This window comes from Heterodontus francisci, chromosome 13, assembly GCF_036365525.1.
Source record: "Heterodontus francisci isolate sHetFra1 chromosome 13, sHetFra1.hap1, whole genome shotgun sequence".
NCBI lineage: Eukaryota > Metazoa > Chordata > Chondrichthyes > Heterodontiformes > Heterodontidae > Heterodontus > Heterodontus francisci.
This window is the reverse complement of record NC_090383.1, coordinates 83,768,375-83,793,934: the sequence shown is the minus strand read 5'-3', so window position 1 is coordinate 83,793,934 and position 25,560 is coordinate 83,768,375. Positions and strand designations below refer to the sequence as shown.

Below are 25,560 nucleotides of genomic sequence, written 5' to 3'. Positions count from 1 at the left end.
TTCTGTTAATTGTGTAGAGGTGATATTTTAAAGGAATTAAGTACTTGGTTGGCAGATTTACATCCTGCCGAAAGCTTACCAGACTGACAGTTATGAAAGTTTCTTGGTGCATTTTCCAGTGGATGGCTTGGTTGGAAAAGCAAGCATGACGAAGAGCCGGTGCAGAAACATAAACCAAAAGTTGAACCTGCAACCCCTCTTGCTGTAAGGTGGGTAAAATATGTATTTAATATTATGACTGAGATGGGAGGAGTGCATTGTCTTTTCTATTCCTACTTCTCCACAGGTCACAACATATATTTTAAAATGTTTACTCAGTTACTGGTACAATTATATACTCTATTCTTTATCCCAGAATGATATACACCAACCACATTTCTTTAATAAAAAACAAAATTATCAATTTATTATAAAACGACTTAACCAATAACGAAGCAAAGCATTAACACAGATTAAAATATGAAATCTCTTTCTCTCTCTCTCGCACGCACACACACACACACACACACATTAACGGAAAATTAGAGATTTTCTCTTTAGGGCTCTGTTACAAAATAAAGACAAAAAAGAATACTTTGGCCAAATACTTGCTAATTCTTGAAGGAAAAAGAGAAGATACAGAAAGATGTCAATTGTCCCTTTTTGGTTTGGAGTCCCAAATACGCGTCGACGGCTGTCACTGGGATCTTTCTAGAACAGTTCTTTTCAGGTGTTGTTGAAGATCAGTTTGGCAGGCTTTCTGGGAGAAATGCGACAACAGGGGTTTCTGGCAGGCTTTCCAGGAGAAATGCAGCATCAGTTTCTCTATTTCTTACACTTGATTCACAAAGAGATGGAAAAACTGGCAGGCTTTTCAAAGATGGAAAAGGGTGTTGATGGTGACTGTTCTCTTGGCTGGCTTTCTCCAATTGCCTGCAAAACAGTTCACAGCTCAACACGCTGTCCAAAGCGAAACAAAAAATATCTCGAGTCAAGCCTCCTGACCCTTATAAATTTTGACCTGTCACTTCTTTGTAAACATTTCTCTCTTTTTCCCCCCCCCCCCCCCACCACTCCCCACAAGTCAAAAAGCCCCTGCTGGGTATTTACCTGAAGACAGGTGACATCCAGTAAAATATGTTTTCAAACAAGACCTTTCTGTGTCCTTTCAATCACCCCAGTGAAAAAAATCCATGGAGTCCTTTTCAGTTTTCCCAAATAAAACAATGCCCATAATTCCAACCTACATGAGTCTTCAAAAAAAAAGTAACAAAAAATATAGAAGCCGTCATAACATGAGCAACAAAAAAAATTGAAGGAGGAACATTTAAGATCCCATACACGTCACCTGTCAAGGATTTCTCAGCTGTCAGCATTAGCCTTCTGAAGTCGGTGCTTTTGCAGCATGAGGCATTTTGTTAAAGGTTGCACAAGAATCCTGCGAAATCTTATAATTGTGGAATAGTATAGCACAGAAGGACACCATTCAGTTGCTCAAGTTTGCATTGGCTCTTTAGAAGAGCAATCCAATTAATCCTACTTCCCTGCCCTTTCCCCATATCTCTGCATTTTCTTTGCTTCAAGTATTTATCCAATTCATAAGATCATAAGAAATAGGGGCAGGAGTAGGCCATTCAGCCCCTTAAGCCTGCTCTACCACTCAATAAGATCGTGGCTAATAGAAACATAGAAAATAGGAGCAGAAGTAGGCCATTCGGTCCTTCGAGCCAGCTCCGCCATTCATTATGATCATGGCTGATCATCCAACTCAGTAGCCTGTTCCCGCTTTCGCCCCATACCCTTTGATCCCTTTAGACCCAAGAGCTATATCTAACTCCTTCTTGAAAGCATACAAGGTTTTGGCCTCCACTGCTTTCTGTGGTAGTGAATTCCACAGGCTCACCACTCTCTGGGTGAAGAAATTTCTCCTCATCTTAATCCTGAAAGGTTTACCCCGTATCCTTAGACTATGACCCCTGGTTCTGGACTCCCCTACCATCGGGAGCATCCTTCCTGCATCTATCATGTCAAGTCTTGTTAGAATTTTATAGGTTTCTATGAGATCCCGCCTCACTCTTCTGAACTCCAGCGAATACAATCCTTACCGACTCAATCTCTCCTCATACGTCAGACCCACCATCCCAGGAATCAGTCTGGTAAACCTTCGCTGCATTCCCTCGATAGCAAGAACATCCTTCCTCAGATAAGGAGACCAAAACTGCACACAATATTTCAGGTGTGGCCTCACCAAGGCCCTGGATAATTGCAGCAAGACATCCTTGCTGCTGTACTCGAATCCTCTCGCTATGCAGGCCAACATACCATTTGCCTTTTTTACTGTCTTTTGCACCAGCACGCTTACCTTCAGCACCTGGTGTACGAAAACACCCAGGTCTCACTGCATATTCCCCTCTCTCAGTTTATAGCCGTTCAGACAATAATCTGCCTTCCTGTCTTTGCTACCAAAGTGGATAACCTCACATTTGTTCACATTATACTGCATCTGCCATGCATTAGCCCACTCACTCAACTGGTCCAAATCACCCTGAAGCCTCTCTGCATCCTCCTCACAATTCACCCTCCCACCCAGTTTTGTGTCATCTGCAAATTTGGAGATATTACATTTAGTTCCCTCATCTAAATCGTTAATGTATATTATGAATAGCTGGGTTCCTAGCACCGATCCCTGCGGTACCCCACTAGTCACTGCCTGCCATTCGGAAAAAGACCTATTTATCCCTACTCTTTGTTTCCTGTCTGCCAACCAATTTTCTATCCATCGCAATAAACTACCCCGATCCCATGTGCTTTAATTTTACAAGCTAACCTCTTATGTGGGACTTTGTCGAAAGCCTTCTGAAAGTCCAAATAAACCACATCCACTGGCTCCCCCTCATCAACTCTACTAGTTACATTCTCGAAGAATTCTAGTAGATTTGTCGAGCATGATTTCCCTTACGTAAATCCATGCTGACTCTGCCCGATTCTACCACTGTTCTTTAAGTGCTCTGCTATTAAATCTTTGATAATGGACTCGAGAATTTTTCCCACTACTGATGTCAGGCTGATTGGTCTTTAATTCCCTGCTTTCTTTCCACCTCCCTTTTTAAATAGTGGGGTTACATTAGCTACCTTCCAATCTGTAGGAACTGTTCCAGAGTCGATAGAATCTTGGAAGATGACCACCAATGCATCCACTATTTCTAGGGCCACTTCCTTAAGTACTCTGGGATGCATACCATCAGGCCCTGGGGATTTATCGACCTTCAATCCCATCAATTTCCCCAACACCATTTCTCTACTAATACTGATTTCTTTCAGTTCCTCTCTCTCACTAAGCCCTGTGTTCCCCAACATTTCTGGTATGATATTTGTGTCCTCCTTTGTGAAGACAGAACCAAAGCATGCATTTAGTTGGTCAGCCATTTCTTTATTCCCCATAAAAAAATTCCCCTGTTTCTGACTGTAATGGACCTACATTTGTCTTCACCAATCTTTTTCTCTTCACATACCTATAGAAACCTTTACAGTCAGTTTTTATGTTCCCCGCAAACTTGCTCTCATACTCTATTTTCCCCTTCTTAATCAATCCCTTGGTCCTCCTTTGCTGAATTCTGTACTGCTCCCAATGCTAAGGTCTGTGTAGAAGCTGTGTATATATATGCTCCAGTTAGGTTATAATAAAAGCCCACATATTCTTTGAATATTACTCGGAGTAGGCTGATGGGGCGGTAATTGGCCGGGTTGGACTTGTCCTGCTTTTTGTGTACAGGACATACCTGGGCAATTTTCCACATTGCAGGCTAGATGCCAGTGTTGTAGTTGTACTGGAACAGCTTGGCTAGGGGCGCGGCAAGTTCTGGAGCACAGGTCTTCAGTACTATTGCCGGAATATTGTCAGGGCCCATAGCTTTTGCAGTATCCAGTGCCTTCAGTCGTTTCTTGATATCACGTGGAGTGAATCGAATTGGCTGAAGTCTGGCATCTGTGATGCTGGGGACTTCAGGAGGAGGCCAGATGGATCATCAACTCGGCACTTCTGGCTGAAGATTGTTGCAAATGCTTCAGCCTTATCTTTCGCACTGATGTGCTGGGCTGCCCAGTCATTGAGGATGGGGATATTTGTGGAGCCACCTCTTCCAGTTAGTTGTTTGATTGTCCACCACCATTCACGGCTAGATGTGGCAGGACTGCAGAGCTTAGATCTGATCCGTTGGTTATGGGATCGCTTAGCTCTGTCTATCGCATGCTGCTTACGCAGTTTGGCATGCAAGTAGTCCTGGGTTGTAGCTTCACCAGGTTGCCACCTCATTTTGAGGTATGCCTGGTGCTGCTCCTGGCCTGCCCTCCTGCACTCTTCATTGAACCAGGGTTGGTCTCCTGGCTTGATGGCAATGGTAGAGTGGGGGATATGCCGGGCCATGAGGTTACAGATTGTGGATGAGTACAATTCTGCTGCTGCTGCTGATGGCCCACAGCGCCTCATGGATGCCCAGTTTTGCATTCATAGATCTGTTCAAAATCTATCCCATTTAGCACGGTGATAGTGCCACACAACACGATGGACGATATCCTCAATGTGAAGGCGGGACTTGGTCTCCACAAGGACTGTGCGGTGGTCACTCCTACCAATACTGTCATGGACAGAAGCATCTGCAGCAGGCAGATTGGTGAGGACAAGGTCAAGTATGTTTTTCCCTCGTGTTGGTTCCCCCACCACCTGCCGCAGACCCAGTCTAGCAGCTATGTCCTTTAGGACTCTGCCAGCTCGGTCAGTAGTGGTGCTACCGAGCCACTCTTGGTGATGGACATTGAAGCCCCCCACCCAGAGTATATTCTGTGCCCTTGCCACCCTCAGTGCTTCCTCCAAGTGCTGTTCAACATGGAGGAGTACTGACTCATCAGCTGAAGGAGGGCGGTAGGTGGTAATCAGTAGGAGGTTACCTTGCCCATGTTTGACCTGATGCCATGAGACTTCATGGGGTCCGGAGTCGATGTTGAGGACTCCCAGGGCAACTCCATCCCTACTGTATACCACTGTGCCACCACCTCTGGTGAGTCTGTCCTGCCGGTGGGACAGGACATACCCGGGGATGGTGATGGCAGTGTCTGGGACATTGTCTGCAAGGTATGATTCCGTGAGTATGACTATGTCAGGCTGTTGCTTGACTAGTCTGTGGGACAGCTCTCCCAACTTTGGCACAAGCCCCCAGATGTTAGTAAGGAGGACTTTGAAGGGTCGACAGGGCTGGGTTTGCCGTTGTCATTTCTGGTACCTTGGTCGATGCCGGGTGGTCCATTCCGGTTTCATTCCTTTTAATAGACATTTGTAGCAGTTCGATACAACTGAGTGGCTTGCGAGGCCATTTCAGAGGGCATGTAAGAGTTAACCACATTGCTGTGGGTCTGGAGTCACATGTAGGCCAGACCAGATAAGGACAGCAGATTTCCTTCCCTCAAGGACATTAGTAAACTAGATGGGTTTTTACAACAATTGACAATAGTTTCATGGCCATCATTAGACTGGCTTTTTAATTCCAGATTTATTCATTAAATTCAAATTCCACCTTCTGCTGTGGTGGGATTTGAACCCATGTCCCCAGAGAAATACCCTGGGTCTCTGGGTTATTAGTCCAGTGATAATACCACTACGCCACCGCCTACTCCTGGCGGAACTCACCTGGGCATCACTGAGCAGGTTACTGCTGAGTAATTGCATCTTGACAGCACTGTCAATGCCACCTTCCATCACTTTGCTGATGATTGAGCGTAAACCGATGAGGCAGTAGTTGGCTGGATTACATTTATCCTGTTTTTTTTGTGGACAGGACATAGCTAAGCAATTTTCCACTTTGTTGGGTAGATGCCAGTGTTGTAGCTGTACTAGAACAGCTTGGCTAAAGGTGCAACCAGTTCTGAAGCACAAGTCTTCAGCATTACAGCCAGTATGTTGTTGGGACCCAGAGCCTTTGCTGTATCCCGTGCACTCAGCCTTTTTTCTGTCACGTTGAGTGAATTGAATTGGCTGAAGCTTGGCATCTGTGATGGTGGGGACCTCAAGAGGAGGTCAAAATGGATCTTCCACCTGGCACTTCTGGCTGAAGATGGTTGCAAACGCTTCAGCCTTGTCTTTTGCATTTGGGCCAGGCTCTGCTATCATTGAGGATGGGAATGTTCATGGAGCCACTACTTCTTCCCACGAGTTGTTTAATTGTCCACCACCATTCACAACTGAGTGTGGCAGGACTGCAGAGCTTCGATCTGATCTGTTGGTTGTGGGATTGCTTAGCTGTCTGTAGCATGCTGCTTCTGCTATTTAGCATGCATGTAATTCTGTGTTGTAACTTCACCAGCATGCTGCTTCTCCTTTTAACAGTCTACCCCATTTAAGATGGTGTTAGTGTCACACAGCAAGACGGAGGGTGTCCTCAGTGTGAAGATCGGACTTGGTCTCCGCAAGGACTGTGCAGTGGTCGCTTCTACCAATGCTGTTATGGGTACATGCATCTGTGACAGATTGGTGAGGCTGAGGCTTTTCCCTCGTATTAGTGACTACACTTCAGAAATACTTAATTGGCTGTGAAGTGTTTTGAGATGTGAAAGGCACCATGTTATATAGAATTACATATTATTTCTACATTCCTACATTTTTCCTACATTACAACAGTGGCTATACTTCAACAAGTACTTCATTGGCTGTAAAGCACTTTGAGACATCCAGCGGTTGTGAAATGTGCTATATAAATGCAAGTCCTTTTTATTTACAGCACAGATAAAAGCCATGCCATTGTTCATGCTCCATATGAGCCTCCTCTCTCTCTTCATCTCACCATGTTATCATGTCCATCTATTCCTGCTTCTCTAGCTTCCCCTTAAATGCATCTATGCTATTTGCCTCAAGTACTTCATGTGGTAGCAAACTCAACATTCTCACCACTATATAAATGCAAGTTCTTAATTTCTATAGAACCATAGAAGTTTACAGCATATGAAGACTTCATTTGGCCCATCTTTGGAGCTCTCCAGTATGAATCATGCTGCATTGCTCATTCCTCATAGCCTTGTATGTTTCTCTGTTTCAAATATTAATTCAGTTTTTCCTTACAAGATGCAATGGACTGCCTCAACCATCTGCATGACAAAAAAAGTGCATGCACCAACAAACATCTGTGTAAAGAAATTTCTCCTAATCTCTTTCTCTCTCTCTGTGATAATTTGAAATTGATCCCCTCTTCTCCCTAGCCAGTTTACCCAAACTGTTCATCTTTTTTTAAAATTTCCATGAAATCTCCTCTTTGCTCCACTGGAAATAGTTACACTTTTTCAAATCTCTTATCATTGCTATGCTTTCACATCTCTTGGCATATTCCAGTAATTGCGGATATGGTAGTGCAGTGATTATGTTATTGGACTAGTAATCCAGAGGCCTGGACTAATAATCTGGAGATGGGGGTTCAGATCCAACCATGGCATTTATGAAATTGAATTCAGTTAATAAAATAATGCTGGAATAAAAACTAGTATCAGTAATGGTAACCATAAAGCTGATTGTCATAAAAACTCGACTGGTTTCCTAATGTCCTTTAGGGAAAGAAACCTGCCGTCTTTACCTAGTCTGGCCAAATGTGACTCCAGAATCACAGCAATGTGTTTGACTTTGAAATGGCCTCACGAGCTACTCAGTTGTATCAACCTGCTACCAAGAAGTAGAATTTAAAAATAATACCGGACAGAACACTCAGCTTCAACTGAGGTATCCATTTGGATCTGACAAAGATACAACCTGTCGGGTTTACCTGCAAAGTTCTCTTGACCAACATATGGGGACTTGTGCCAAATTTGGGAGAGCTGTTCCACAGACTAGTCAAAACAACAGTCTGACATATAGTCATACTCATAGAATCCTACATTTTAGCCAATGTCCCAGACTCCTTCATTATCATCCAATCTGGACAGTCAGCCTATCCCAGCAATTACCGCCCCATCAGCCTAGCTCAAGTGTCATCAACAGTGCTATAAAGCAGCACTTGCTCACTGATGCCAGTTTGGGTTTCGCTAGGGCCACTCGTGGATAAAAGAACTGAATTCCAGAGGTGAGATGAAAAGGACTGACTGCTCTTGATATCAAGGCAACATTTGAGTATGGCACCAAGAAGCCCTAGTAAAATTGAAGTCACTGTGAATCAAGGGGAAAACCCTTCACTGGTTGGAGTCACACCTAGCACCAAGTTTGTGGTTGTTGGAGGGCAATCATCAGCCACTGGACGTCACTGCAGGAGTTCTTTAGTCAGCAGCTTCATCAGTGACCTTTACTCTGTCATAAGATAAATGTTACTTGCCACTTAAGTGCAAGCCAGTAACCAGGTGAGAGAGTCAAACCACCTCAATTCAGTGGAATTGCCATTATTGAATCCATCACATTCAACATTCCACTGGTCACCATTAACTAACCAAACTTAACTGGACCAGGCACATAAATGCTGTGGCTAAAAGAGCCTGGGACTTCTGTGGCAAGTAACTCATCAGTTGACTGTCCAAAGCCTTTCCACCATCTGCAAGGGAAAAGTCAGGAGTGTGATGGAGTACTCTCCACTTGCCTGGATGACTGTAGCTCAAACATCACTCAAGAAGCTTGATGCTATCCAAGACAAAGCAGTCCCCTTGACTGGCACTGCATTCACCACCTTCAGCATTCACTCCCTCGACCATTGATGCAACATGGCTGCAGTGTGTACCATCTACAAGATGCACTGCACAACTCACCAGGGCTTTTACAACACCTCCCAAGCCCATGTCATCTATCACCTAGAACGGCAAGAGCAGCATGTGCAACAGTACACTACACCTCAAGTTGCATACAGTGCTGACTTGAAAATATATTTACTGTTCCTTCATTGTTGCTCTGTTAAAATCCTGGAATTCCCTACCTAATAGCACTGTAGGAGTACCTGTATGCAGACTGCAGCAACTCAGGAAAATGTCTCTACGCACCTTCTTGAGGGCAGTTAGACATGGGCAATAAATGCTGGCCTTGCCAATGATGGCCACATCCTGTGAATGAATTGGAAAGAAAATATTGTATGCTTTTAATGGCATTTCTATAGTGTGGCGACCAGAACTGCACACAGTACTTTGTGATCTAACCAATGTTTTACTTTAGTTCATAAACCCAAAAGTACATTGACCTTCTATCTGAGTTTATCTTTTCCTTTCCATCAGCTGTCTTTTTTATATACCTCTATAAGATCACTTCTTGGGCACCTCCATTTCAGGCTGAAAATCAGAGGTTTCTCTCTTTCCTTGTAACTCAGACCATTAGTCTTCTGGTTCTTGTACACTGCCTGCAGCTTTTTAATGTGTGTTGCCATCAGAACTGGATACAGTACTCCAGCTTCTGCCTGACCAGAATGCTGTTGTGTTTGGTCAGCTCTTCCATTGACTTGTGTTTGAGTATTTCTGCACCACTTTTACACAGTAACAATGATTGTTGTGTTAATATTGCAACTTCTAGTAAGCCATGCTATGTTTAATTGTGCTTATTATTTTGCAGGTTTGGTATTCCAGATTCTCGTCGGCGTGGAGAAAATATTTGCCTATCACCTTGTAGTACCCTGGCAGCTGTAACAGATGATTTTGGCCGTGTCACTTTATTAGATGTAGCAAGAGGTGTAGCGATACGCATGTGGAAAGGTGAGTGGAGCATTTGTCTAAAATCAATTTAACTGTAACTGAAGTATGAAATTCTCATGTAATTTTCAATTTTCTACTTCAGTTTTTTATTTGTTATTTAATGGGTTTATAATTGTCCTCTTCACTGCAAACAATTATTTTTTAATACTCATTCAGTACAAATGGAAAAGTTTGTGTAACTGATGGGGAGCAATAGTCCTACTAGATATTTTGGATTCTTTATAGAGATACACAGCAGAATTATCATCAGTACAGTAATTTTGTTTTCTAATATAAGTTTTGATAAGTTTATAAATATGGTAGAATAGAAAACACCCAACAGTAAACAGCTGAATGTAGACTCGATCCCACATGAGGGATGTGGATATGGTGGCAACGGGGATCTCGACCGCCAGCTGGAGAGCTTGCGCACAACCTGCGTTGCCTCTTCCTGGGAAGGCCTTCTGTATTACGAGCCAATAAGACAATTAATAGGCCACCGGTGGGCCTTCCCCAGGATCAGGACCCCAGGGATGGGAAGTCCCGCCTACTGAGCTGCCAGCCAATCCGAGGCCAGCAGTTCTTTTGTTCAGCAGTGCCACCAGGGAGGGGGTGGCTACTGCCGGAGCGATACCGGAGGGCCGGGATCATGGAGCGAGTCAGGCCAGAGGTGAGTGATGGCGGGTGGCGAATGTGGGGAGTGGAGTGTAGGGGTGTCGGCGGCATGGTCAGGGGGGTGGCTTTCAGCGCCGCCCCATCCCCCCACTTCCCAATGCCAGGTCCCTTGATGAGGCATTGTGCCTTTGAACGAGGCTTCCCCTCTAGGAGATCACAAGCAACCCCGCATGGGTTTGTGTGTTGTACTCCCCACATGGCAACAGGCCACTGCGTTAATACCCGCAGCAACGGGAAGAGGCCTTTAATTGGGCAGTAATTGCCCCTAAGGGCCTCAGTTGTAGGCATGGCAGGAAGTCCGTCCGGGGCCTTCCCAGTATGGACTTAATCAGGGTGCAGACAGGAAGGTGGCGGGGTCCCCACCTGCCACCATTTCCCCAATTAAATGCCCTTCCTGCCTTAACTCGACTCAGGGAAGAAATTAAAATTCTGCTCAACAGTGCCGCAAGTAATGGTCATGTGGGATAAATTGGATTATTATGAAAGAGAGAGCGAGAGATGTTCTGACTGGCCTCAGTATTGCACCCCTGGCACTAAAGTGTAGTTGAAAGCCAGCCTTGGTACTAGGCAGGAAATGAGAATGTAGTCAAAGGTTTAAACAAAATGACAGTCCACTTCAGTTTGCTACAGGGATGGATGCTTGTGCTGGCTGCTCTGGTTTAATTTTTTTAAAATTCTGTTTTGTTTGCTAGGGTACCGGGATGCACAGGTAGGCTGGATCCAGGTGGTAGAAGATCTGCATGAAAGAGAAGCAGAGAAGAGCACTTTCTCTCCTTTCAGCAGTCCCACAGGTCTAAGACGAGTGGCTCAATTCCTGGTTATCTATGCTCCAAGGAGAGGAATCCTGGAAGTGTGGAGCACCCAGCAAGGTCCAAGGGTTGGAGCATTTAATGTAGGAAAACATTGCAGGTCTGTATAGTGGAACATTATCTGAAATCATATTTTTGTACAAGTCTTATAAGTGCTTTTCTGTACATGGGGGATGGGTGGGGGAATGGAAGAGGATTGCCATTTTAGACTTGTTTGCAGCTTAATATTTCAGTCATACTTGAAAGAACATCGTGCTTTTTTAAGAGGGAGAGAATTTTTTACCTTTTTGTGTGAGTAGCAGGCTTATTCTCAAGATTCTAACAAGCTCGTTTTCCACTACAGAATTGTGTACACGTTCATGTGGTACATTTTATGTTATCCAATAAAATTTTTGAACACAATGGGAACAAACTAAAGGGCACCCTTGCAAAATTTTAAAAAGAAAATATACTGTTGTATCCCTTAATAGGTTTACACTTTATTCAGTTAAGAAGTCTCTGTTGCCAAAGATACATCTTCTGAAGTTATGACCGATTAATGCAGCATGTTCCTTCGTGGATTTCTTCCCATCCAATTAAATATTATTTTTGTTTTCTTGGATGGCATATGTTTTATCTGACACATGGTTTGTTGTATTTTGAGGATGTACACTCTTAATATATTTGGTGTCAGTCAGTACTGTTGACACTTAAATTCTGTAAGGAGTAAGTAGAGATAGATGTTTTATTGCAAGAGTTTCTTCAATGTGCGCACTTTAAGATTTCAGGAATGAAAATATTGATAAAATGTTAAAAGTGATGAAAGGGTTCAGAAACACAGGCTTTTCTACTGTGTGTAGAATTCCAGAGCCAGGGTGCATAGATATAAGCAAAAGGACATCCCAAGTTTGGTTTAGCAAAGGGCAGATCAGCATACGGAACAATGCAGTGCCATGTTGGTGGTTTGAATAGGCAACTAAACATAAAGGTTCCTGCAATTTGAAGGGATTCATAGTTATTAAATTTCATAAATAATCTAAAAATACTTCTTAGGGGATACAAATGGCTAATTGAGCAGATTAGATAGACCACTGGTCTTCAACCCTAAATGTTTTTTTAGGCTACTCCGCAACAAATCCTATTGGTGGATTGGGGGAATTACTGACCTCATTATTGCTGATGAAGGGAGGTAGCAAGTGAAAGCCAGGCACTTCTGCACAAAGAGGGAGAGATGGAAAAACCGTTTGTACCAGCCTGATGTCAGTGGTGTTACAGACAGCGGTGAGAGGGTGTGGATGACTTCCACTTTTCACCACTCAACTGACCGCAGATAGTGTTTTTGTAAAAATAGAGTATTAGTCGCTGCGTGTTTAAGAGTCAAATAAACAGGCAAACAACAGGTTTCCTCATAGGTTTAAAAAGAAAGATAATTATTAATTAAACAATACCTAAAAATGTTCGCAACCTGGGGAGTATTGTTGAGCAGCGAGACCTTGGGGTGCAAGTACATAGTTCCCTGAAAGTGGCAACACAGGTAGACAGGGTGGTGAAGAATGCGTATGGCATGCTTGCCTTCATCGGCCGAGGCATTGAGTACAAGAGTTGGGATGTCTTGTTACAGTTGTACATAAATTTGGTTGGGCCGCATTTGGAGTATTGTGTGCAGTTCTCTGGACAGGTACTTGAATGAGCAAGGCATAGAGGGATATGGAATTAATGCAGGCAGGTGGGATTAGTATAGATAGGCATTATGGTTGGCATGGACGCGGTGGGCCAAAGGGCCTGTTTCTATGCTGTACGACTATGATTCTATGATTCTCACCAGCTCGCACATGCACACACACAAGAAAAGATAGAGGATAGCATGCATTTAAGTTCTATTGTTATAAACAAAAAAGTTCACTTTGAAACCTCCTTGGTTTTACGGGAGGAATTTTTTAACAGTGTTGCAGGTCTGATGTTCCTTTTCTTGGTTCATTGAAGTACTGCAGATTCTTTTGTTTAAGACTCAGTCGAAGTCGATGGATTTGTTAAAATTTCTCGGGGAGTTCTCAAGGTCGCCTTTGCAGTCTCTGCCTCGGTGGGTTAAAGATGTTATAGACAGGGTCCTCTTCTTTGCTGAAATACTGGCTCGCTCACTCTCTTCTCTCTCTGTCTTTCAGAGAAATCTCTTTTTAAGGAAAAAAAACCTCATCAGGTTTGGTTTCGGTCAGGTGACCATGGGTGGTCTCTCCTGGTGTGTTCACACACTGTCTTTGAACATGTAGCCGTTGTTACACAATGGGGGTTTGAATGTGGCTTAGCTTGATAAAGTGGTGTTATTTCCCACCTATTATCTTGGCTTTGCATCTGGAGTCATCCTGTCTGTGAAGGTCTTTGTCAATCAAATTCCTGAAGATAGGAGCCATTTAGCATTGAATGGCCTGTTTAGCATTTTAATGTGCCTTCCCCAGAACTAGTCCAGACGTGATGATGGGTTTTAGTCTCCCAACGATCATGGATATTTGCAGTATGGAGGAGTCACCTGACCTCTTACTTCATCTCGTCTGCAGAAAAATGTCAGTTTTTTGGAATTTAATTCACCAGTTCATTTTTATATTTCATAATTGCTCCAGGTCACTTTATAGTCTTTCACTGATCCTTGCGTGAGCATGACAGTGGCCTGTTCAGTGCAGCAATGGAGATACTTTGAAGTAGCCTGTCAGCTTCTCAGCTAGAGTTAATTTCTGACCTGGAGAGAGCATGGAATTGGGAATAGATCATGTATCTTGCCCTCAAATTGAAGATTAAACATCATCATTCACCGAGTGAAATGTCATGATATCATCACGTTTGCAGTATGAGAAATATATTCATATCTAAATATTTTGGCTAATTTTGTTTCGATATATTGTGAAACCTGATAGTATTCTGGATATTTTATAACTCTTCAAATGTGCTTTTCTTAGGTTACTGTGTCCTGGATACAAGATAATGGGATTGAACAATGTAACCAGCCAGGGTTGGCAACCACAAACCTATCAGATTTGTCTAATTGATCCAGTAGATCGTAACGTGAAAACCATCAATGTTCCTTTCCATCTTGCTCTTAGGTACTTTATTTTAATTTTTTTCCCAGCAAATATAAGGACTAAGCATTCCACTATCACTTTTAGGTGCATTACCTGGCCTAATACCATCATAGAATTACATAGTATCTTACAACACAGGAATAGCTATTCACCCCAATAGGTCAATGTTGGTGTTTATGTTCCACAAGAGCCTCCTTCCACCATACTTCATCTCACTCTATCAATATATACTTCTGTTCCTTTCTTCCTCATGTACTTATCTAACTTCACCTTAAATACATCCATGTTATTTACCTAATCCACTTCATTGAGTGAATTTTATATTCTGTTTTTAAAAAAAAGTTTCTCCTGAATTCCTTATTGCTTTTATTAGTGGCTATCTTATATTTATGGCTCCTGGTTTTGAACTGCACCCACGAGTGAAAATATCTCTATGCCTACTGTATTGAACCCCTTCATAATTTGAAAGACCTCTATCAGGTCACCTCTTAGTCTTTCTAGAGAAAAGAGCCCCAGCCTGTTAGTTGTATTCTCTCAATTCTTGCAACTCTTTTACCCGTTTTCCTCCTAACGGCTACTCAACCATTAACCAGTGTTGATTGAGTCATGGTTGATATGCGGGATGTGCTGCTGGTTGGGTTATCAGGTTGGCTGGTTTGGTACCATTTGACAACCAATTTAAAATCTTTTTTTAAACAAGAGTTCCTCCTCTCAACAGTTAGGTCATTGCTCACATTTGTAGAGCCAAGGCCATCTGGAAGCTGCTTTTACCATCTTATTACCATTTCTTAGTAATTAAAATCTTATCTTTGGTAGGACATGACAGTCTGCTGATCAAAGTTGTACCCTTCGTGTTTAAACTACTATTTATGTCTTAAAAATGCAAAAGAGGTTCAACTTTGAGCTAAAATGTCACTTCAGTCTTGAAGGGGTTAATTAGTCCAAGTTATTGACACATGGAAGGAATATTTTCACATGTTAGAACATAGAACATAGAACATTACAGCGCAGTACAGGCCCTTCAGCCCTCGATGTTGCGCCGACCTGTGAAACCATCTGACCTACACTATTCCATTTTCATCCATATGTCTATCCAATGACCACTTAAATGCCCTTAAAGTTGGCAAGTCTACTACTGTTGCAGGCAGTGCGTTCCACGCCCCTACTACTCTCTGTGTAAAGAAACTACCTCTGACATCTGTCCTATATCTATCACCCCTCAACTTAAAGCTATGTCCCCTCGTGTTTGCCATCACCATCCGAGGAAAAAGGCTCTCACTATCCACCCTGTCCAACCCTCTGATTATCTTATATGTCTCTATTAAGTCACCTCTTCTCCTCCTCTCTAACGAAAACAACCTCAAGTCCCTCAGCCTTTCCTCGTAAGACCTTCCCTCCATACCAGGCAACATCCTAGTAAATCTCCTCTGCACCTTTTCCAAAGCTTCCACATCCTTTCTATAATGCGGTGACCAGAACTGCACGCAATACTCTAGGTGCGGCCGCACCAGAGTTCTGTACAGCTGCAGCATGACCTCGTGGCTCCTAAACTCGATCCCCCTACTAATAAAAGCTAACACACCATATGCCTTCTTAACAGCTCTATTAACCTGGGTGGCAACTTTCAGGGATTTATGTACCTGGACACCAAGATCTCTCTGCTCATCTACACTACCAAGAATCTTCCCATTAGCCCAGTATTCTGCAATCCTGTTACTCCTTCCGAGGTGAATCACCTCACACTTTTCCGCATTAAACTCCATTTGCCATCTCTCAGCCCAGCTTTGCAGCCTATCTATGTCCCTCTGTAACCTACAACATCCTTCGGCACTATCCACAACTCCACCGACCTTCGTGTCATCCGCAAATTTACTAACCCACCCTTCTACGCCCTCATCCAGGTCATTTATAAAAATGACAAACAGCAGTGGCCCCAAAACAGATCCTTGCGGTACACCACTAGAAACTATACTCCAGGATGAACATTTACCATCAACCACCACCCTCTGTCTTCTTTCAGCTAGCCAATTTCTGATCCAAAGCACTAATTCACCTTCAATCCCATACTTCTGTATTTTCTGCAATAGCCTACCGTGGGGAACTTTATCAAACGCCTTACTGAAATCCATATAGACCACATCCACGGCTTTACCCTCATCCACCTGTTTGGTCACCTTCTTGAAAAACTCAATAAGGTTTGTGAGGCACGACCTACCTTTCACAAAACCGTGCTGACTGTCGCAAATGAACTTATTCTTTTCAAGATGATTATAAATCCTATCTCTTATAACCTTTTCCAACATTTTACCCACAACCGAAGTAAGGCTCACAGGTCTATAATTACCAGGGCTGTCTCTACTCCCCTTCTTGAACAAGGGGACAACATTTGCTATCCTCCAGTCTTCCGGCACTATTCCTGTCGACAATGACGACATAAAAATCAAGGACAAAGGCTCTGCAATCTCCTCCCTGGCTTCCCAGAGAATCCTAGGATAAATCCCATCTGGCCCAGGGGACTTATCTATTTTCACACTTTCCAAAATTGCTAACACCTCCTCCTTGTGAACCTCAATCCCATCTAGCCGAGTAGTCTGTATCTCAGTATTCTCCTCGACAACATTTTCTTTCTCCACTGTAAATACTGACGAAAAATATTCATTTAACACTTCCCCTATCTCCTCTGATTCCACACACAGCTTCCCACTACTATCCTTGATTGGCCCTAATCTATCTCTAGTCATTCTTTTATTCCTGAGATACCTATAGAAAGCCTTAGGGTTTTCTTTGATCCTATCCGCCAATGACTTCTCGTGTCCTCTCCTTGCTCTTCTTATCTCTCCCTTTAGATCCTTCCTGGCTAGCTTGTAACTCTCAGGCGCCCTAACTGAGCCTTCACGTCTCATCCTAACATAAGCCTTCTTCTTCCTCTTGACAAGCTCTTCAACTTCTTTAGTAAACCATGGCTCCCTCGCTCGACAACTTCCTCCCTGCCTGACAGGTACATACTTATCAAGGACACGCAGTAGCTGCTCATTGAATAAGCTCCACATTTCGATTGTGCCCATCCCCTGCAGTTTCCTTCCCCATCCTACGCATCCTAAATCTTGCCTAATCGCATCATAATTTCCTTTCCCCCAGCTATAATTCTTGCCCTGCTGTATATGCCTGTCCCTGCCCATCGTTAAGGTAAACCTAACCGAATTGTGATCACTATCACCAAAGTGCTCACCAACTTCTAAATCTAACACCTGTCCGGGTTCATTACCCAGTACCAAATCCAATGTGGCATCGCCCCTGGTTGGCCTGTCTACATACTGTGTCAGAAAACACACTGGACAAAAACTGACCCATCTAAAGTACTCGAACTATAGTATTTCCAGTCAATATTTGGAAAGTTAAAGTCCCTGTTTGGAGTTATTCAAGTACAGTTTTGTATTTAATACTTTAAAATTTATATCCATTGCATGCTTAAAATGTGAATTCTATAAAGGTAAATATTTGTAATATTCTGGTGCTTGACATTAATGCATTGAGAAATCCTTGTACTGAGTTTTTTTTTCAAGTGCTATTGATGCATTGTACTGCTTCTCAGTGATAAGAAGAGTGAAAGAGCAAAGGATTCGCATCTACTGAAGCGACTAACTGCTTTGTTGAAGGCCAAAGTCGCTAATCCTGGTTGGTATTATATTCATTTGTAAGGCATAACTTGTATCACTAATTGGACTTTTTAATATTAGCATTAGGGTTTGATTTTAGTACCATGTAAATGAAAATAATATTGACATCATGTTCAGTACAAAATTGGGAACTTTTGCTCCAAGGATGTGAAAGTAATCAAGCTTAATCAGAATAAAATTAAATGTGAGGACACGGACATAATTATCAAAATGTGTTCATGCTAACAACTTTATATATGTAAATTGGCAGGAGCATAGATTTTAAACTTTGTAGAATCATAGAATGTTTACGGCAGAGAAAGAGGTCACTTGGCCTGTGTCCATAAATTTCATGAAAACTGAAAATTTAGATACTGTTGCTTCAAATCAACACTGTACAGAACAACTTGCTGGATTCACAGCATTGAGGAGTTGGACAGGGCAAAACTCAAAACATATTGGTGTTACTATTCACAACATATTTAGTCTTGATGTAGAATGTTTTTTAGAATGTTAATTCTCAATATTTTTTACATATGTAGAAGAACGTTGGGTAAAGCAGGGGTAGAGATCCGTCTCGGGCAGTGGCATAAAACAGACAGTATCGGATCGACCATCTGCTATATGCAGCGCCTGATACTTAATTCCATTGATTGCAATGGAACTGAAAATCAGGCACTGCGTATAACGGGTGGTTGATCCAATACTGCCTGTTTTGTGCCACCGCCCGTACGAATTCCTACCCCATAATGTTCAAGTCAACAGCTGCACGTCGCTGTGAATACTTGAATCTTTCATTTCACTCATTTTATAACCTGTTACTCTGTGTCTCTCTATTTTCAGAAAATTTAGAAACTGAAATAAAGACACATCTTCTTGATATTAAATATCCTGCTATGAAAAAACAGGTAATTAAACCATTTTATAAAAGTAATTACTTTATCTCTTTACTCTTTTGTAATTTCAACATTTTTTTCTTACAAATACAGGCTTTAGAAAAAATGCTGGCGAGTAAAAATATCCCATTATCCTGCTTAACAAATCTAATCCAGTCATTGTTGGACAACTTAATGAATCAGGGTAGGTGTAAAATCAACGAAGTAAATGTGTGATGTCTCAAAGTAGTATTGGGAGATAATGTTATGCATTTCAATGTATCTTTTTGAGATTTACCTGATTATTAAACAAGTTTTGCAATAAGATGTTTATAAACATTGGTTGCATTTCTAACTCAACTTTTTGATTTCCTTTGTACCATGCCACAAGCACTGATAGATTCAATCAATTAGCTGCTTATTTTGCCTATTCCCTCTCCACTTTTCAGCCTCATAGGTAATTCATATGGTTTAGTAGTTTACTCCCAGTCAGTGAATTGTAAATTGGAATTTCAGAGCTGTTGGATGAGTTTAATCGACTGTTATGGGGTTTTTATACTAGATTTTTCCTTGAGTATCACTGGCCACTTCTGTAAGTGGACATCAAGTCATCTACAAGCCAGAATGTGTCCATACATGCCTAATATCTAGGGGACTGTAGTAAGACCCAAGGCTTAAGTAAAGAATATCATCACTGGTTTAGTGGATATACCACATGCTTCCACATGATCTTTTTGACTTTAATAGATCAAAGAATAACACTCTATAAGACTGGTGCATGCTATACAAAGACAAATGTATTGAACATAAAAGTAAGAGAACAGTATTCCGTATAAACAAAACATTTACACTAATTGTAAAGTTTTACTCGTGTTAGTGTCAAAAACAATTGTACGAGCAAAACAAACGGAATACAGAAAGTGCAGTGGATAACTGAAAAAGAAAATTAGAGGGGCAAAGATAGCATATGAGAATTGATTAGCAGGTAACATAAAAGGGAACCCTAAAATCTTTTACAAATGTATAAGTAGTAAGAGGACAGTCAAAGAAAGAGGTGCCAAAGTACTGGAGGGTTACAAATGTTACACAGCGGATCCAAAAGGGGGAGAGGGATAAACTAGGTAACTGTAGGCCAGTCAGCCAATGACAGTGGTGAGGAAACTTTTAGAGACAATAATCTGGGACAAAATGAATTGCTATCTAGAAACATCTGGGTTTATCAATAACAGCCAGCTCGAATTTATTAAAAGCAAATCATGCCATTAATTTGATTGAGTTCTTTGAAGTAACAGAGAGGGTTGATGAGTTTAATATGGTTAATATTGCAAGTGTCAGCTGTGGCTCAGTTGGTAGTGCACTCCCCTCAGAGTCACGAGGTTCCAGCTTAAAGTCCCACTCCAGGACTTGAGCACAAAAATCAAGGCTGATGCACCAGTGCTGCACTGTCAGAGGTGCCATCCTTTGGATGAGATGTTAAACCAAGACCCATCTGCCTCTCAGGTGGACGTAAAAGATCCCATGGCACTATTTCAAAGAAGAGCTGTGGAGAGTTATCCCTAGTGTCCTGGCCAATATTTATCCCTCAATCAGTATCACAAAAACAGATTATTTGGTCAGTATATCTTTTTTTATGGGAGCTTGCTGTGCATGAATTAGCTGCAATGTTTCCTACACTAGAACGGCGACTACACTTCAAAAGTACTTCATTGACTGTAAAGTGCTTTGAGACATCCAGTGGTCGTGAAAAGTGTCATATAAATGCGAGTCTGTCTTTGTATATGGCGTTGGGTAAAGTACCACATAATGGACTTCAATTCTGCTCACAAGTCGGTGGTTATAATAGGACAGTGACAGCCTGGATGCAAAATTAGTTGAGGGAGAGAAAGCAGAGAGTAGTGGTGAACAGTTCAGACTGGACGTAAGCATACAATGGTGCCTCCCAGAGATTGGTTTTAGGGCCACTGCTATTTTTGCTATATATTTGTGACCAGTACTTGGGTATACTGGATGTAATTTCAAAGTTTGGAGATAACACAACTCAAAAGTGGTAAGTAGTGAGAAGGATAGTAGCAGACTTGAGGAGGACATTGGCTGGTGAAATGGGCAGATGCATGGCAGCTGAAATAAATGCAAATAAGTGTGAATTGATACATTTTGGTAGATTAGGAAATAGGCAATATAAACTAAATGGTACAATTTTAAAGGGGCTGCAGGAATAGAAGGTGTTTGTACACGAATCTTTGAAGGTGGCAGGCCAAGTTAATAAGGCTGTTAAAAAGCAAAGGGAATCCTTGGGTATATAAATAGAGGCAAAGAATACAAAAGCAATGAAGTTATGCTAGACTTTTATAAAGCACTGGTTAGTCCACAGCGGGCATATTGTGGCCAATTTGCGCATCACACTTTAGGTACTTGAGTTGCATGGAGAGACTAAAGAAACTGATTTTTTTCCGTTAGAGCAGAGAATATTAACAGAAATTTCATTTTTTAAAAACTGTTCTAGAACGGTTACTTCACCCTTTGCTTCAAGGGAATTTTCCTGAAACAATGCCGTGATGCTTGATTCCGTGATCACCTATGTGTTTTCTTACTGCTCATCTAACATCAAACTATGGATGAGCCAGAACATTCTCCAGTTTCAAAACTGAAGTCATCATCCCCAGCTCCTGCCAAAATAATCTCTCTACCTTTTGTCTTTAGACTCCATCTCCTCTTCCAGCTTCTTGCAAAGGCTGAATCAGACAGTACACACCCTTGGTGTTGACCTTGAACTGATCTTCAAGTTCACTGACTTCTAAGATGATTACATTTCAGTTTGATCTCTTTCACACTCACTTCTATTGAAATCTTCATTTATGCTTGTTTCCTCAAACCTTGTCTTCTTCAAAGCTTTCCTGATCACTTCCTGAGCTGTGCCCTACATAAAACTCTTAACCTGCCTAAAACTCCACTGTCTGCATCTTGTGCAACACTAGGCTCTACTCTGCCATCAGCTTAAAGTCACTGCTCCCCTCCTCAAACTGGCTTTCTATCCTTCAGTGTGCTGAATTCAAAATCTTCCTTTACATGTGCTTTTAGGCCTCATTGCACCCTATCTCAGCAATCTATTTCCGTTTTATGCCTGCAACTTTGGAGGGGAAAATGCACTGGAGGCCAATCACTTCTCATTCAATGACGGACCCTTAAGCCAACTCAGTCCTATTCCTTAGAAATTTGTCCTTGAGCCTTTTTTGCTTTACCACCTCTCCCCCCTGCTATAAAAGCCTCCTCAAAACCTAACATTTTTGTTCATCTGTGTTTGTTTGTCACCTCTGCAAACTCTCCTACTTTCTGACAGCACTTTGGTACGTGAAGCACTTTATTTTTTTAATAGTTAAATGCATTCTATAAATGAAAGTTGTGGCTTTTGGTGCAAACAAATTGAGCCACATAGGCAAATTGAACGTGGATTTGACATCTCATCTGAAGGATGGTAGCTCTGACAATGCAGTAGTCCTTCAATAACACATGGAAACATGAACTTAAATGATGGTCCCTGGCTCTGGTCAAGGCAGTTGAACATTAGCAGGTTATTTGATTCTGGGAAACATCGCAGCAGAACATGAGGTGACAGGTTTGCACTTGCAGCAAAGTTTACTGGATTGTAATAAGGGACTAAAACCCAGCCAATTAGTTCAATCCCAACATTGGCACTGTAGTTCTTGTACTAAAACCCAGTTGAGATCTGCTAATTCAGCACAGACCAAGAATCAAACATGGGCTTAGCTACGTATTACTTTTCTCATGCAAGCCACTCAACACTTTGTATTTTTTGAAGCAACAGTGACCAGCAGAGCCTTTATCATGGGTTGTTACTGATTGTATATTGAATGTAATTTTTTTTTCCTCCAATGTGTTATTAGATCCTGAAAGTGTGGATGAAGGATTGCTGCAATTTTGTCTCAGCCAGCTGAAACTACTTCATCTTTATACATGTGTAAGCAAACTCAACTCTGAAGACCTTGAGCAGGGTGAAGCCAAAACTAGTAATGTGAGTAGTTGTATGATGGTGCATTCAGTGTGATTGAATGAGAATAATGATTTAAGTAGTTTTGTTTCTCATTCTGTTTTTTGTGAAGTTTCTAAAAAACAGATTGAAGCTAGAATTTGGTTTAAACTCAATTCTAGCATGTCTCCTCAGTGAGTGTTTTCTCATATGTATATTCTGTCCCATAAAGAGGAATTTCACTATCAGAATACTTGGAAAAAATCAAACTTTTACAGACGACTGTCAACATTAACATCCTGTTTCCTCCTTCCAATTTTTTTGTTACTTGTTGTGCAGGAGTTGGCTACTTTGTTAAGACTAGAGGAACAGGAAGCTGCAAAAATTCAAACACTGCTGGATAATTATAGACAAGGAAACACCAGAAATACAGTTCAGTTCGAGGAGGACAAAAACTACAAGTTACCAATCCAAACGTACCTGGACTATCTCGAATATGAAAAAGAAGTAGTTAATGTCAAGAAACTGGATGAAGATAAATGTGTGGCTTTGGGTAAGTTTTCATAAATTCTAGTGGCCTGTGTACATAGAATGCCTTTTTGATTGCACAGGAATGCTTAACAAAATTATTCTTTAAAAAAAAATACACCCACTTGGTAATTTTTACTTAAACAAAATGTTTCTGATCTGTTTACCATAGCACATTATTAATCATCATGAATATTGTCTGCAGCATTCAGAATTTATTTTCTAGACTGCAATGTTAACATAATAATCTTGCTGCATCTAACATATGATTATGAAAAACTAGATAGTGCACCCATATTTACCAGCAACATAAGTAGAAGCTATTGTTGTGATATTGCTTTTATTGCTTTAATACTAGTTAACATACTACTGAATATGTAAATAGTTTAGTATACATCACCACAGAAAGTGATGCAAGTTAACATATCAGGAAGGACAAGCAAAAAGGAAAAGGAGGTGGTGTTGTGCTGATGAGGGATGGGATCAATACATTAGTAAGGGAGGATCTCAGATTGGAAGAATAAAATGTGGAATCTTTTTGGGTTGAGCTAAGAAACAGCAAGGGGCAGCAAACATTGTTAGGAGTTGTTTATAGGCCACCAAACAGTAATGGTAGTGTGGGGCATGACATTAATTAGGAGATTAGAGAAGCATGTGGCATGGGTGACTTCAATCTGCTTATAGACTGGGTAAACCTAGTGAGCACTAATGCTGTGGAGGCCGAGTTTCTGGAGTGTGTTGGGGATTGTTTTCTAGAGCAGTATATTGAGGAACTGACTAGAGAAGAGGCTATTTTAGATCTGGTTTTATGCAATGAGACAGGACTAATAATCTTGTTGTAAAAGAACCTTTAGGGACGAGTGACCATAATATGAAAGAATTTTACATTATGTTTGAAAGTCTGAAGCCAGGGTGTTAAATTTGAACAAAGGAAACTATGAAGGTATGAGGGGCAAATTGACTGAGGTGGATTGGGTAAATACATTAAAAGGTATGGCAGTACATCGGCAATGGATAGTCTTCAAAGAAATATTACATAGTTTACAGCAACTATACATTCCTTCAAGACACAAAAACACAAAGTAAAGGCAGTCAACCGTGTATAACAAAGCAAGTTAAGAATTGTGTAAGATTAAAAGAAAAGGCCTATAAAGTTGCCAGAAATAGTAGTAAACCTGAGGATTGGGAGGATTTTAGAATACAGCGAAGGAGGACAAAGAAAGGGAGAATAGAATATGAATGTAAGCTAGGAAAAAATATAAAAACGGACTGTAAAAGCTTCCATAGGTATGTAAAAAGGAAACGTTTGGCTAAGATAAATGTGGGTCCATTACAGGCAGAGTCAGGAGAATTTATAATGGGGAATAGAGAAATGGCAGAGAAGCTAAATGATTACTTTGTATTTGTCTTCACTGAGGAAGATGCAAGAAATCTTTCAGAATTAGAGATCCAAGGGATTAGGAGGAATGAGGACGCTAGTACCATCCCAATAGTAACAAGTAATGCAGAGGTTATAGGAAGGGAGGAACTTAGAACAATCATCATCACTAGGGAAAAAGTACGGAGCAAACTAAAGCACCGCAGCCTCACAGCTCCAACAACCCCAGTTCGGTTCTGGGTACTGCCTGTGCGGAGTTTGCAAGTTCTCCCCGTGACCGCGTGGGTTTCCTCTGGGTGCTCCGGTTTCCTCCCACATGCCAAAGACTTGCGGGTTGATAGGTAAATTGGCCATTGTAAAAATTGCCCCGAGTGTAGGTAGGTGGTAGGAGAATTGAGGGAAGGTGGGGATGTGAGAAGGAAAAATAGGATTAATATAGGATTAGTATGAATGGGTGGTTGATGGCTGGCGCAGACTCGGTGGGCCGAAGGACCTGTTTCGGTGCTGTATCTCTCTATGACTCTATTGAGATTGAAGGCAGACAAGTCCCCAGGGCCTGTTGGCCTACATCCTAGGGTCTTAAAGGAAGTGGCAGCGGAGATAGTGGACCCATTGGTTATAATACTCCAAAATTCCCTGGATGCGGGAAAGATTCCAGTGGATTGGAACAATGTTAATATAATGGCCTAATTCATAAAAGGAGGGAGGCAGAAAGTAGGAAACTATAGACCAGTTAGTTTAACATCTGTCGTTGGGCAGCATGCTTTTATGAAGGGTAAATCTGTTTGACTAATTTGTGAGAGTTCTTCAAAGATGTAACAAGTAAAGTGGATAATGGGGATCCTGTAGATGTAGTATATCTGGACTTCCAGAAGGCATTTGATAAGGTGCCTCACCAAAGGTTAATACACAAGGTAAGATCACATGGGGTTAGGGGCAATTTATTAGATTGGATA

The 25,560-nt window shown here is 41.7% G+C and overlaps 1 protein-coding gene across 2 annotated transcripts in view; it reads left to right on the top strand.

The window, feature by feature from the left end:
• Positions 1–25,560, top strand: part of rab3gap2 (RAB3 GTPase activating protein subunit 2 (non-catalytic)) — a 117,490-nt gene that overhangs the window by 46,679 nt on the left and 45,251 nt on the right. For both annotated transcript variants that reach the window (XM_068045072.1, XM_068045071.1), the window contains exons 12-20: positions 120–209; positions 9,530–9,669; positions 11,016–11,232; positions 14,060–14,203; positions 17,775–17,857; positions 18,682–18,746; positions 18,828–18,918; positions 22,616–22,743; positions 23,038–23,251. In XM_068045072.1, the coding sequence (XP_067901173.1) occupies positions 120–209; positions 9,530–9,669; positions 11,016–11,232; positions 14,060–14,203; positions 17,775–17,857; positions 18,682–18,746; positions 18,828–18,918; positions 22,616–22,743; positions 23,038–23,251 (1,172 nt within the window). The remainder of the gene's footprint in view (positions 1–119; positions 210–9,529; positions 9,670–11,015; positions 11,233–14,059; positions 14,204–17,774; positions 17,858–18,681; positions 18,747–18,827; positions 18,919–22,615; positions 22,744–23,037; positions 23,252–25,560) is intronic.